This window comes from Penaeus monodon, chromosome 5, assembly GCF_015228065.2.
Source record: "Penaeus monodon isolate SGIC_2016 chromosome 5, NSTDA_Pmon_1, whole genome shotgun sequence".
In the NCBI taxonomy this organism is placed as follows: domain Eukaryota; kingdom Metazoa; phylum Arthropoda; class Malacostraca; order Decapoda; family Penaeidae; genus Penaeus; species Penaeus monodon.
The window spans coordinates 54,633,473-54,645,972 of NC_051390.1; the positions used below are offsets into that span (position 1 = coordinate 54,633,473).

The 12,500-nt window shown below is 41.9% G+C and overlaps 1 protein-coding gene across 3 annotated transcripts in view; it reads right to left on the reverse strand.

Annotated features, from left to right (window-relative positions):
• Positions 1-12,500, reverse strand: part of LOC119573377 — a 36,969-nt gene that overhangs the window by 8,667 nt on the left and 15,802 nt on the right. For all 3 annotated transcript variants that reach the window (XM_037920599.1, XM_037920598.1, XM_037920597.1), the window contains 16 exons: positions 12,343-12,500; positions 11,823-12,050; positions 11,352-11,642; positions 9,677-9,931; positions 8,823-8,955; positions 7,147-7,286; positions 6,720-6,974; positions 6,173-6,502; positions 5,600-5,824; positions 4,969-5,247; positions 4,375-4,653; positions 3,656-3,991; positions 2,453-2,716; positions 1,455-1,739; positions 1,036-1,332; positions 363-773 (listed from right to left, as the gene is read on the reverse strand). The exon at positions 12,343-12,500 is cut by the window's right edge and continues 115 nt beyond it. In XM_037920599.1, coding sequence (XP_037776527.1) covers positions 363-773; positions 1,036-1,332; positions 1,455-1,739; positions 2,453-2,716; positions 3,656-3,991; positions 4,375-4,653; positions 4,969-5,247; positions 5,600-5,824; positions 6,173-6,502; positions 6,720-6,974; positions 7,147-7,286; positions 8,823-8,955; positions 9,677-9,931; positions 11,352-11,642; positions 11,823-12,050; positions 12,343-12,500 — 4,166 coding nt within the window. The remainder of the gene's footprint in view (positions 1-362; positions 774-1,035; positions 1,333-1,454; positions 1,740-2,452; positions 2,717-3,655; positions 3,992-4,374; positions 4,654-4,968; positions 5,248-5,599; positions 5,825-6,172; positions 6,503-6,719; positions 6,975-7,146; positions 7,287-8,822; positions 8,956-9,676; positions 9,932-11,351; positions 11,643-11,822; positions 12,051-12,342) is intronic.

A 12,500-nucleotide genomic window follows, 5' to 3' on the forward strand; every position in this document is an offset into this window, starting at 1 on the left:
GACAGTCTTGAGTCCGACGCTCTAACCATTCGGCCACCGCGGCCCCATGTACATATATATATATATATATATATATATATATATATATATATATATTACATACATATATATATATATATATATATATATATATATATATATATATATATATATATATGTCTACACACACACGCTTATATAATGTTTCTATGATAGATGAATACTTAACTTAATAAATCCTTGAATAGACGTATTGCCACAAACTATTATTCATATCATGATATACATCACCGCAATATTATCAGGTACTGCGTAAAGAAAGAAAGAAAGAAAGAAAAAAATTCTCCAGCTCTTCCTCAGCAATGGCCTCTCTTCCTACTCACCTTGATCTATTCCTCTGCACGCCGGGTTCCCCATCACGTCGCTCTTGACCGAACTGACGCAGATTGTGTGCCCCTGAGAAGCCACGACTGCAACTTCTAAGATGTGGGTCGATGCTGGAACGACTTGGAAATTCAGGTCTTGGTCCTTGTGAGCAAGTGCATTGGTCGTTTTTCTTAAGCCAAGAGGCTGGGGCAGGGAGGAGGAGGAAGAAGAAGAAGAAGAGGAGGAGGAGGAGGAGGAGGAAGACGATGATGATGGCGAGGAGGAAGAGGGAGACCTCTGGGAGAAGGTGCTCTTCGTCCACGTAATGACGTAGCTGTCGACATCCCCTTGGGGTTTCTGCCATGTCACGAGGACCTTGTTCAGCCCAGAGGATTTCAGCTCCATATTCTTGATATCGGGAACTACGACTGGGGACGAAATGAAATGTTGTTATATAGGTATATAGGGCAGATAAGCGCACACAAACACACACACACACACACACACACACACACACATACACACATACACACACACACACACACATACGCATACACATACGCACACGCACACACATACGCACATGCGCACACACACACACACACACACACACACACACACACACACACACACACACACACACACACACACACACACATTATTCAAACCTTAAGAGGGGAAAGCCCTTACCATCCGACTGAAGTATGGAAAGAATAGCACTGCACACTTTTTGGCTGGTCACGTTATTTTCCTTCACAGATGCCACGACGCACACAGCGTAGCGTCCTGCCGTCGTGCCGTTGAAGACATGGGACGATTCGGTATTTCCTAGAGTCACCAGCTCGTTCCTGCCATCTGCTGTGGTCTCCTCGAGCGTCACGTCGTAAGAGCTGATGGCTCTGGGGTCGCTGAAGAGAAACCACGACGCGAGGAGGTCGTGGGTGTTGGCGTTCAAGGCCGCGTTGACTCTTCTTTTGGGGCTCAAGACTGTGGGCGAGAGAACCCTCCGAGTCATTTTCTGGAGATGAGCTGAGGACTTACTCGTGTCTATAAAACACGGCTTACATATCATATAAAATACATGTATATAGGAACGTAACACAACTCACAAAAGTCGGTGACATAGGTATTCCCAGAGGCTTGCACTACTTCGCCAGAGACGTCGAAGGCTGTTAGGAGAGTCCATAAGGACAAGTATCCTTCTGCCTGTACCGCGTCGTTACTTAACACGCAGGTGAGGCCCTCCTCATTGTAGGGGCGAAGCTGGGGGTCCTCCTGAACGTCGCCCTCCTTGTCCTCCAAAGCCAGGAGGTAAAGCGAATCCGCGGAGTTGAACTCAAAACACACGCGCAGGCGATCGTCCCAAGTTAAATCCGTCTTGGTTATTTGTATGTCTAGGGACGAGGAGAGAAGGTTCACAGGATAAATGGCGGGGCAACGCTGGGAGGAAAGATCCTGAAAGCAGGGGCATGCTTACCCCAGGGCACATAAGACACGCACCCGACCCCCGTGGTCCGGGAGGGGGGGAGGAGGCGCATATAACAGAAGAAAATAATTACGACAATACTGAAGATTTCTAACCTACCGTATGAATAATGCCTCAGCTCCTAGTTTGCTCTGTATAAGTTGAATTTAGCCATTCAGTCTACTGTGTCACTAGTTTTTGAAGATATTTTTCTCAGTAGGTGTGTGTGTGTGTGTGTGTGTGTGTGTGTGTGTGTGTGTGTGTGTGTGTGTGTGTGTGTGTGTGTGTGTGTGTGTGTGTGTGTGTGTGTGTGTGTATGTGAGAGAGAGAGAAGTGAAGGACATCTTTTAACCAATGCATTTTGACGCAATAAAAATATTTCAATGCATAGCTCCTTAGAATTTCATTAAAGCAGCACTACTAAAATAACTTTCATATAAGTGCAGTCTGTGCGCCAAGCTTCTGAGGAGTTACCAGAAACACATTCCGTTGGTTGAGAGTAAATGGGTGATCTCACTCATTCATGCGGTGCCATACACGGTGCAGAATGACCTTGACATAAAAATTTTATATAAAGTAGACACCATTCACATGTCTGCGTCTTAGAAACATTATCAAACAAAAACACACACAATAAGTTACCTTCAAAATCCTTCAGTGTAAGTGCAACCTCCACCTGCTGGTCCACACTAAGCCCAATCTCCCTCAACGTAACCGTGACCTGCTTGCTTGTGCCTTCCACGTGGAGATATCGCATGCACTCTCCTCCGGCGTCCTTTCCCGCGCCACACTCCACGGAGGAGAGGTCGTCGACGCCAATCCAGACGTCGAAGCTGGGGGCCTCGTTGTTGTTGGTCCACTTCACCCGCAAGGTCTTCGAGCCCACTTGCCTCACGTCCACTTGGTCTGCGGGAAGTGGGGCGATGTGCTAGCAATGGTAATATTGATAATAGCAAGAATAATAAAAACAACATACGATAATAATGATGATTACAAGAATAATAAGACAACACATGATGATAATGATGGTAACAATAATAATAAAGCAACACATGATAATAATGATGATAACAAGAATAATAAAACAACACATGAAAATAATAATAAAACAAATGATCACAACGATGATAACAGTAATAAAACAACAATGATAAAGACAGTGATAAGTAAAAGAGCAGTCCCGTTTTTTCTGTTGCTTGTGAATTATTGTAGATTAACACGAAAGATGGAAAGGCAGTTGTACTTGTAGTAAAAGAGAGAGAGAGAGAGAGAGAGAGAGAGAGAGAGAGAGAGAGAGAGAGAGAGAGAGAGAGAGAGAGAGAGAGAGAGAGAGAGATTGGGCTAAAGAGATAAATAGATGGACAGAAGGAAAATGCGAATGAAACTTGGTGATGGAAATGAAAAGGACTAGAGAATCAGTGGCATAAAAGACTAGATGTTATAAAGACGGAATTAAAACTTTCCTTCGTGACAGCTAATCAACAGATGGTTCACAGTAAAAGAAATAATTGATGAAGATATAGCTTGACATTTTTTTTTTTACTATAATAGTTAATCAAGAACGACACGTAGACACAATGACGTAGGTAGTGATGAAATAGAAACAGAGAGAAAGACGGATAAACAGATGGAAAAGCGGAGAAAAGGGGAGAGGGAAAAGAAGGGAGAGCGTTTTGTTATCGGAATAAAAAGAGAGGGCATGTCATATGAGAGAGATATAGATATAAAAATGGTTACAAATAGATGAAAAATAACGGCATCAGGAGACAATACATAGTGTGCGCGGCGGGGCCTTTGCTCCCAGAACCTGGGAAAGGGGTGGACGTAACAGGGAACCGAACTCACCCAAAAGGAAAACCTCAACGTCTCCAGCTGCGACTTCGTGAGTATCGAGGTCCTCCTGCGTCACGAGAATCCGGGCCTTGTCACTCAAGTCGAAGTCGAAGTCAAGAAGGAGCGGACCGAGACACAGCTTCCCCTCGACGACGGAGAAGGATGCGAGCAAGGAATTCGACGTCATCCGTATCTGTCGGCCAGAGGCATCCACCGCCACTAACTTGTACAGGTTTTTCTTTCCCATCTGAGTCTCGTTTTCCGCCGGTTGGCTCTCGATAAAGCACGCGTTGAGCTCTGTTCTCGTGTCTTCAGTCTTGACGAGGGTCAGCTCCGTTATATTTAATGCTGGAGTGAAAAAAATGATGTATGAAATTATTGTAGATGGCTTGCATATATTGTACAGAAATATATGTATGTTATTGTATATATGTATATGTTATTGAATATCTATTCTGCTACCTACGTGAATATTTGTATATATATATATATATATATATATATATATATATATATATATATATATATATATATATATATATATATAAATATATACATACATATATATATATATATATATATATATATATATATATATATATATATATATATATATATATATATATATATATATATATAAAGTATTAATTCGGCAAGAAAAAGAAATGGAAGTAATAACTGCTTGATAAAATAAAAGCGGCTAAAAGGGCTTTTTAAGACGCGAGGCTTACTTTCCACGCGAGCCGCCATCTGCGCGACCGCCAACACCCTCTTCTCGCTGCCTCTCGATCTCACGCTGGCCGTATAATTCTCAGTCGAGTCTAACGCCACGAAGTAAGCCAGACAGAGGTCGCTGTCTTCAGGCGCTTCACCTCCACATGGCACTGAAGTGTTGCTGAAGCTGCCTTCGATTTCGGGAAAGATTTCGACGTCGTATTCCTGTTTCTGTGAGGCTCGCCAACGGACTTCGATGGCGTCTGACGTCACTTGTCGAATTCGAGTTTGGAAATCTGGAAGGTTTTTGTTTTAACTATATATATATATATATATATATATATATATATATATATATATATATATATATATATGTGTGTATATATATATATATATATATATATATATATATATATATATATATAATGTGTGTGTGCGTGTGTGTGTGTGTGTGTGTGTGTGTTTGTAAGATTTTTGGTGAAAATTTAAAAAATCGAATTCTAAAGTCATTAGAAATTACCAACAGGTCTGTTATCCTTTATTTTTTATTCAATATTTTCCCCTGGTTAATATGAAATAGGTAAATTGAATATAAACAAACGAATAATTACCTTCAAATTCCACGACATGTGACTGTACCACAGTCGCTTGAGCATCTAATACCATCAGCAAAATCTTAAATTCCGTCACATTTGGCTCAACCTTGAATGTGCAGACCTTCGGCGATTGGCCGGTGATGTCACAGGTTAGCGGCTCCGGTGTCAGATCCCCCGAGCTTGTGTAGAGTTTCGCTTCCACTGTGAGCGACGTTTCGGAAAAATCAGCGGCGACAGTCAGGTCCTCCTCAGGCGCACCGGTGAAGCTCAGTTGAACCGACGGATCGGTCAGAGCTGTTAGAGGGGATACGTTGTTGATCAAATGTACATTTTGTATTCATTTTAACTCTGTGCCGTGTTTTTTTCTCTCTTTTTATATTCCTTTTACATCAAACTTATAAAATGTAATTCCAAAGGCAAGACGTATACACTTGTAAAACGTTATGCGACACCCTCTGAGAGTAATCACGATACAATTGTCTGACACGATGTATAAGCTGAGAACTAATGACCTAAACAAGCACAGTAACGTGAATATGAACTGAAATACAGCCACTGTGCTTTGAGTGACAGACTAAACTCCCCTCAAGCAGCTTTTGCATTCACTTGCCAACGTCCCTGTATTTCATTCCATGTCTAAACTTACCCTCTGGCTGTACGTATACTGCCGTCATGTCACACTGCTCGAGGGTTGGGTTGGCCATCCTGCAGACTTCGGGAGGCTCCAGGATATTTCGTGGCTCCAGATTGTAGCAGATTGTGCTGGCTGCACACAGGAAACCGTTCACTTTGACTGCCATTTCTCCCGTCTCCACTTTGAGGGACTGGAATGCTTCTGCTCCCACTTTCGTCATGATTGGGAGCTTGATACCTGTTGGAAGAAGGGGGTGGGGGGGCGTGTCACATAGTATGTTATCTATATTAAAGCGGTAATGATAGTAATGAGGGAATTAGTAGACTAAGAGCTTGATCTCTGACAGAAAATGATAAGGAAAGTGTCCCTTATAATGCTTGAGTCATCTTTATTACAACGGTATTGATAATGAGAAAATGAAGAGACTAAAAATATATTACTGAAAACACAAGTAAAAAGGGTTTTCTATTGGGATTTTATAGTAATCTTTATCATTCAAAACTATGCATTCAGTAAATATCTATCTGATCCTGCTAATAGCACTATCTTTGATAGAAACATTGCACTTCCACATTTCCCTTTTACCTTCAAAAATGGCCAATTCCTTCCCGAAGGCCAGGGCGTCCGAGTCCACGCCGTCGCCTGTGTGCGCAATGACCATCACCGTCACTTCGACGCCCAACTTCGGCGCTTCTACGTCTTCGAATGTTATGATGTTGCCTGTGTGTATGACGTCATCGAAGTCTGCGAAGGCAATGTGTTGAACAATATCGTTGCCAACAGGGGGTTCGATCACCACGTACTCGAGGTACTTCACCCCTTCGACGTCTATGTCGGACGAGATTGTCAGCTGCGCTTGAGGATGCAGTGTTGAGACCTTGGAGATTCGTGTAATGGAAAGGGACGTCGTGGTATCTTTGGAAGGAGAGGATCTGTTAGTCTTTATCTTTTATGATAGGAGTGATGTAAGAGCTTATTAGCAATTTCGAAGACTGGGAAGGAAATAAGGAACAGAGCCATGTATATACACATCTGCCTTGACGCTTCATAATATTATCGCACTCTCTGTCTGTGTTTCCATTCCTTGTCTATTTATTTCTGAATAAACCTACTCTTTGGAAATCTTCCTTACCTTGGCTTGGCTGAACGGAGACCGACATGGTTGTCTTATCTTTCGTCACTTTCACCTTATGAGCCACCTCTGTACTTAACTTGGTGAAATAAGCTTTGCATGTCCTAAGGTCCTGTCCACATGTCATGGACGTCTTTGTGAAGCCACCTGAGACATCGTCCTCAATGCTGATGCTGAAGGTCTGCTCCTTGGAGGTTCGCCACCGGACTTCGAGGTCATTGCCGTTGTTGAAGTGCTGGACGCGGGTCATGAAGTCTCCAAAGGTAAAAGAATATATATTCTATTTTATGTAATCAGAGAATGACTGGATTTGCTGAGCATGTCTTCGATTCTTAGGGATTCATCAGTTATGCAGACATGTAAACATTTATCTCTTTCTGTTTTTTTCCTCCTAGCTACCCTACTCCCACGTCTCTTTCCCTCTTACCATAGAAAGGAGAGAGAACAGACTCTTGTGTTTGTCCTTCCGCGTCTACCTCCACTACAAGCACCTTGAAGTCCATGAGTCCTTCTGTAATGTCCACCTCTTGAATACAGGATCCGTCGGGCTCTGGAGTGCACAACGGACTAGGAAAAAAATGATGAGCGATACTTAGACGATCAGCCTTATTCAAAGCTCGTTCCCATTTTGTGTCTTGAGTTCAAGACCCGTTCCGTATTTCCACCCTGCACGTGTGGTTTTGAATATATACAGAAGTAAAGGTAAAGCACGTGATCACCTCTTTGTACACACACACATATATGTGTTTATGTTACATATATTGATAGACACAGATATATGACATCAATGTACTACAGTAATTAGCTTAATTGCCGCAGGTATATGTACGGTTCCCTATACCTATTTGTGAAATTTGTTGCACACAGATAGCCCTACGGTTGACTAAGCACTTGTGGATCCATACATGTGTAAACACAGTGCACAAACTAAAATGACAGTGGGCATGGCATGCACGTCATGCCATTTCAACACAATGGGTCAAACAGGGCATTCCTCAAGGTTCAATACTTGGTTCTTTCCTGGTTTTCCTTCATCTAAATGAGGTTAGGTCATGCTTTGGTTATACTGTAGAAACCTTATAAACTAAGGTTTAGAAAAGAGGCACTAGATAATGCCTCATCAAAATACTTACGAACAATTAGCATATTATTACTATCCAATGTATATATAGTATAAAACTTCGGGGTGAGTGTAACTGATGATAAAGAAATCCTGACAAGAAAATACTCAGACAATCTGTGATACTATACCTCATTCCTGGCTCACTCTTATCCGACAAATCTATTGCTCTTTAGTTTACCCTTCTGCTCATCTGCTTTTCACCTTTGGCAGCGTATTCCCCACTAGGCTGAAACTTCTCATCATTACAAAGAAAGCAAGAACTAAGGAGGAAATAAAGAAATTCGTTTATGTAAAGCATTCCTTTTCAGAACTTAAACTGCTAAAGCTTATGGATATCATTAGCTTCCGTAGTATATATGGCCTTCGTTTTCAAAAAAATAAATAAATCAATAGATAAATTTAAAAAATCTACTACAGTTAATAATAATAATAATAAAGATAATAACGCCATTACTAATCACAGTTTGTTAGAACGAACAAAACGAACGTTAGAACGTAAAAAAAAAAAAATCTACAGTTTCTAGTCCTACACAGACTTGCCAGCCAGAGAAATCAAAACACTGAACAGATTCAAGAAAATAATGGAATATGCCATCTGCTATTAATGTATAATGGTGAAAATCACCCGCAATATCGCCAAGCCTACAGACTGTTAGATAGAAACTATAATGAAAGCTGATCTAATCTTAATGTGAAAAGTTTTACTTTTCTATGTTAAAAGATAAGTTTGAAGTAAGATTTGTTTTAAGATGTTTATGACTTTTGATGTTGAATGTAAAGTTCTGAAATCAAATGCATAATCACATAATTTTATAACCATAACTATAATAATGGATGCTTTCGTTAACTCATCTAACCAATATTACATATATGAATAATAATACTTTCTTACATATATACTAATTATGTCCATATGTTTACTGGCTTATTAAGAAAAGAATCAATTTCAATTAGATAAAGTCTTTGCCTCATCCTCATACCTTGGTTTACTCAGAAGGTCATCAGTCTGCGGGTTGAAAACCACCACCTCAAGGGAATGGAAATTCAACTTCTCTGGAGTAACCTTCAGGATAGTTCTGTCGACCAGCTCTAACATTGGTTCTTGGGCCATCTCTATAGGAGTAAGGAGGTGGGTATGTTATTTTAAATACCTGTAGCTTAATAATTTGGCAAGTTATGCGTACAGTGAAGGGATGGGTACGAGTATATTATCTTCTTTATTTGTGGTTTATTTGTTTGTACAATTATGAGTGTGGGTATTAATTTGGCCATTCATTTATTATTTCTACTGTTTGGTATACAGCATTAGGTAAGGGGGTGGGTATATTAACCCTAATATATATGATTATCGAATTTATCCCGTCCATTAATTTTTCTTATTTTCATTTGATTACAGTACCAGAATAGAAGTACAAGTGGCAGGCCAGATGTATGCATACAAAAAGTAATTTGTTCATGCAAAAGCCGATCGTAGTCATAAGGATAGATATACTGACATGGTAAAAACTATATGATAATAATAGTAACTATTATTTTTAGGCCTGTTGATGTTACCAAGGTTAACACTAATGATATAGACAATTATGAAAAATCATTAGTTATGTTTATTATGCGAGGAAAGAAGGTGCTGGGACAAAAATAATTTTATGATAGTAAAAACAATACTAGTAATGCTAATAAGGAAAGTAATGATAAGAAGAAATCAACAATAATAAAGACAGTGATGATTTCTTTTTTTCAAACTAGTACTAACATATAAACGACAAAGATAATTATATACTGGATTATATCATCAACCATTAGCCTTATTAACAATGGAAACAATGTCACTCACGTTTGAAGGGCGTGAAAGACGCGTCACACTGATCGACATCACCGCTCCCGCCTCCTGCCGAATTGGCGATGGTGACGCAGTGCCTGAGAGTGCCCGCCGTCAGCGCCTCCGTCAGGAAGTAGCAGGGACTGTCAGCCTTCGCGCACGACCCGACGCCCTCGACATCAACGCCATCTAGGCTCCCGACGTCGACCCTGACAGAAGCGTCTGGGGAGCCCCGGGCGGCGCCCACCACGCCCACCCGCGAGTCCATGTCTGTGGATCGAGATGTATTTATTATCATTATTATTATTATTATACTTAGATTTCAGTTGAATTCGTTGTCTTGGTTTTCATTTCCTTTCTTCGAGGGAGTTTTGTGAGTTTCCCAAAATTGTAAATCTTGAATGATTGATTATTAGCGCTTTTAGACAAGGAATGCAAGGATTCGAATGATAAATTACTGTGTTTGGTGTCGCAAGGCGCTTCTCCTTTGTTATTGTTAATACTTTTTCTTTTTTATTTTATTTTCTTTTCTTTCTTCCCTTTCCTTTTTTTGGTTGGTGCGTCCGTTGCCTCCCTGCCCGCCACATGCTTGAGGCATTTTGTCTCTTTCAAGGCTTTGTCCGGCCACCCATCATGACTCAGTCTGTTTATTCTGTCGGTAAACTGATATTGTGCAGCTGAGGATGCTGTGCGATTTGTAGGCTGTGGTTTTAATCTTCGGGCAGTTTGCTGTTGGCCCAGTGGCCTGTGCTGTAAGTTTCTTAATTCAAGTTTTAAGATAAGAATCGCACAATGGCTGAAGGTTAATATTTTGTATAATTATGCATTTGTTGTGCATGCTGTGTATATCACAAAGTGATATTTTATTTGGTTATTTTATCTGTTTGAAATAATGTTCTAGTATTCAAAATGAATGTCTGTTCGTTCTAATGTTGAAATTCAGATAATTCCTCCATTAAAACAATTTATGTATGATGACATTATTGCATGTGAAGACGTTCTTGCTTATGTGAATATTGTGAATAATCAAATTCTATATTATTCCTTTGCTTTGAAGTCTTGCTTTGAAGATTTGATTGAATGATAGTATCTTTAATGTTTCTTTTCCAGGTATTCCGTTTTCTCAATAGTTTTTGCTTACATTTTGTATTGTTGCTATTTAACATATTTTTCTAGTTATGCTAATATTGTAATACAATTGATTTACAGGTTGGATCGCTATCCTATTACTTCAATAAAGACGGATGCGACAGGTGGCATGTTATTGCCCAACGGCGGCTGCTAACGAAACGACAATTAGGAATGCCATATTTATTTCCTTTATTTATTCGTCAACTTACTTGCTAGACATACTCACATGGCTGATTCTAAGTACCCCGTGGAGCCACAAATGGGATGGGATCAGTTATTATGGTAAAGCGTTCCTTATGAAACTGATATGAATTGATGGGTATTTCTCTTCTATAATACATCGAAGATTTTAAAGTTCCATGGCAGGTTATCAATGTATCCACGAATTAGGGAAATTCAAGGCAGACTTGCAACTAAATACAAATATGATGTGTTTAGTACTGATTTCCAATTAAATTCCCTCCCTCTTCGTGACACGAGTTGGTGCTGGCACTGCAGGACCCGCAGACGAGCGAGAGAGTGCCACGTACGAAGGCCATAACAGAGAAAAAGGCCTCACCTGATAGGGTCACCTTCGCTCGGCCGGCCTCCAGCGGGGCGTCGCCGTCGCCGTAACCCACGACCACGAAGTTCCACTCTCCTGCGCCGCGCGAGGCTGCGGCCACCGAGTAGCCGGACTCCAAGGACGTCGCCGCGAGGCTTTCGCAGTCGGCGTCCGTGGCGACGTCGTCCGAGAAGGTCACGAGGTCGGCTCGGGTCACGGGTCTACTGCTCGCCACCTCGACGTCTGTGCTGGCGTCGGCGTCGCGCGAGGTGAGGCGCTCGACTCGGGACGACGGAGGAGGCGGGCCTGCGGAAGCGGGGGCTGAGTCGACGAGTTTTAAACGGCATGCGACACGCTCCTGCGTAAACGTGCGCCTGAAGGATGAATAACTTAATGATTTGATTGCATGGAAACCGTAGTATCATCTGAGGTGAATAAGTGTCGCTATTTATAAAAAAACTAAGTAGCAGTAATGAACCGTAATACCTAATATATCCTCATAAATGGTATTGGATTCCTTCCTGACGCTCACTGAGGGGGGCGAGTGCACTTCGGCGAACCAGACGCGACACGGTGACTCAGCTTGACACTCCAGAGTGGCCGCAGGAGGGGACGAGAGGCCGGGCAGCGTGACCTCGTACGTGCCCCCCGATCGAGGGTCGACCTCCACTTGCACGACGTCCGAGGAGAGGGAGAGCGCGGCAACGCCGTGCACTGCGGGACGCGAGGAGACGCTTGTTAGTTGGCCCTTGACTCGGGGGGAAGGGAAGGACGAAGGACAAGACCTCTTCCTTCTCTTCACGAGAGAGAAGGTCTCGGTGTCTTTCGGATTCCGCCTTTTAAACAAGTACATGTGTTGTTTGATTATTTGTTTATCTGTTATCATTATTATTTATCTTACTTCTTTCGGTCTCCTGTACCGGTTTTCACGTATTTTTTTCCTTTTGATGATTACAATAAGGATGATAAACGAAAAAGAAAAGCCGTAACAGCAGAGGGAGAGCACCTTCGAAGGGCACAGCGAGCGACGCCGTGACGTAGCCGTCGTCGCCCAGCACGACGAGCGTCGCGTCGAAACCGTCCAGGTCGTCGGCGACGGCCACAGGCTGCGAGCACATGCCGTGGCCCAGGTCGTCGCAGCCGAAGCCGTCGGGAGACAGGATG